This window comes from Otolemur garnettii, unplaced genomic scaffold (assembly GCF_000181295.1).
Source record: "Otolemur garnettii isolate 467f Iridium unplaced genomic scaffold, OtoGar3 scaffold00090, whole genome shotgun sequence".
NCBI lineage: Eukaryota > Metazoa > Chordata > Mammalia > Primates > Galagidae > Otolemur > Otolemur garnettii.
The window spans coordinates 5,219,111-5,220,722 of NW_003852485.1; the positions used below are offsets into that span (position 1 = coordinate 5,219,111).

General features: G+C 29.6%; 1 protein-coding gene across 3 annotated transcripts in view; it reads right to left on the reverse strand.

Annotated features, from left to right (window-relative positions):
* SCN9A (sodium voltage-gated channel alpha subunit 9) overlaps nt 1-1,612 on the reverse strand; it is a 166,617-nt gene that overhangs the window by 28,741 nt on the left and 136,264 nt on the right. For all 3 annotated transcript variants that reach the window (XM_012808458.1, XM_003795149.2, XM_012808459.1), the window contains 2 exons: nt 1,544-1,597; nt 502-639 (listed from right to left, as the gene is read on the reverse strand). In XM_012808458.1, the coding sequence (XP_012663912.1) occupies nt 502-639; nt 1,544-1,597 (192 nt within the window). The remainder of the gene's footprint in view (nt 1-501; nt 640-1,543; nt 1,598-1,612) is intronic.

Here is a 1,612-nt window from a genome sequence, read left to right on the forward strand (position 1 = left end):
TATAGCAACCATAAGGAACTAATACAGTTGATGAGAAGATAAATAGAATAAAAATCTAAAGAAAGTACCTGAATTACAGCATTCAATAATTTTTAATTTTCATTAACTATATTATTTATTCTTGAGCTAAGGAACCATATCTTAGGTTGTTCTCTCCACTAACCCAATGCATAACACCCAGAACCATGTCTCAGAACAAAATAACTACTTGTGAAATGTGATTTGGAATAAATAATTAGTACATTAATTTTTCTTATTTATTCAATATGTTAAAAGCTAACATTGGAAAAAATGGTAGTTGATATATTGCTTAAACACAGTTATGATTTAGGAAGTCATTTTCCATGCAAAACAGAATGAAATTAAGCGTACTGGTGTAATTGTATACTGGCCAATTATTTGGAAGATAACTGAAGTTCTAAGAGAAGTAATTACTAATTGATATCAAATTAAATTTCCTTTATTTCTTTTCTTAATAATAAAAATACTTAAAATACTTATCTTCTTTTTCTGTTGGTTGAAATTATCTATGATGACACCAATGAACAAATTCAAAGTGAAGAATGACCCAAAAATGATAAAGATGACAAAATAAATATACATGTAGAGGCTGTGTTCATATTTAGGCTGCTCATTTACCTATAAAATTAACACAACATTAGAAGTATGTTAATAGTAACATTAATCATTTTCTTTTTCACATGATTTGACAAGGTAATCCAAATAGTGCTATTCTAGGTGAACTTGGTATTTCAAAAGCTAAGCACTGTTGAGGCTTAACACAATCATTCTGAAAATTTTATTCAATATTAAATAAGTATTTACTAAATGCTTGCTATATTATTTAAGTATAATCTTCGAATGACTGGAAAGGGCATAACCAAATGTAGTACTTGTTTTCAGATGGGAAGGACAATTTAGTAAGCAAGTAAATAACATGAAGTGTGTTTTTATTTGCAAAAAAAAAAAACTGTAAAAGAGATCATATAGTATTTATATATATTTTGCTATTTATTTTCATTTGATTTCAAATATCTACTAGATTCTGTGAAAACCTGAACTAGCTATTAATCTTTAAAGTTTCTTAGCATGGAACTTATCTCATGTAAAGCCTTTTAAGATACTTTAAAATGTAAAAATAGTAAAACTACGTATAAAAATTATTTCATTTTTGGTTTAATAAATGAATGTTTACTGAGCACTTGGTGTTGCTTGCCCGTGCTAAGCACTCAACTTGCATTTTCTTGTTGAATTCTCATAACAACACTATGAGATAGTGAATTATCTCTTTACAGATTAATAAACAAAGTCTCAGATAGGTGAAGAAATTTGCTCAAAGTCAGCTGCAGAGCCTGGATGATGTGGTAGAATCAGAATTTGAGTCAGGCTGTGTCTCCACCGGCTGCACTCATGACCACTAGGCTCCTATCAAGTGGAAGTCTTTAATTGTTTGTGTAGATACCAACAGTTCCATGAAAACTGCTGAAGTAAACTAAGGATCTTTATAAATTGTAAAGTTTAGTGAATGACGATCAATACTCACATTAACAGAATCAACTGCCGCATACATAATGTCCATCCATCCCTTAAACGTGGCCTGTAAGTATAACAT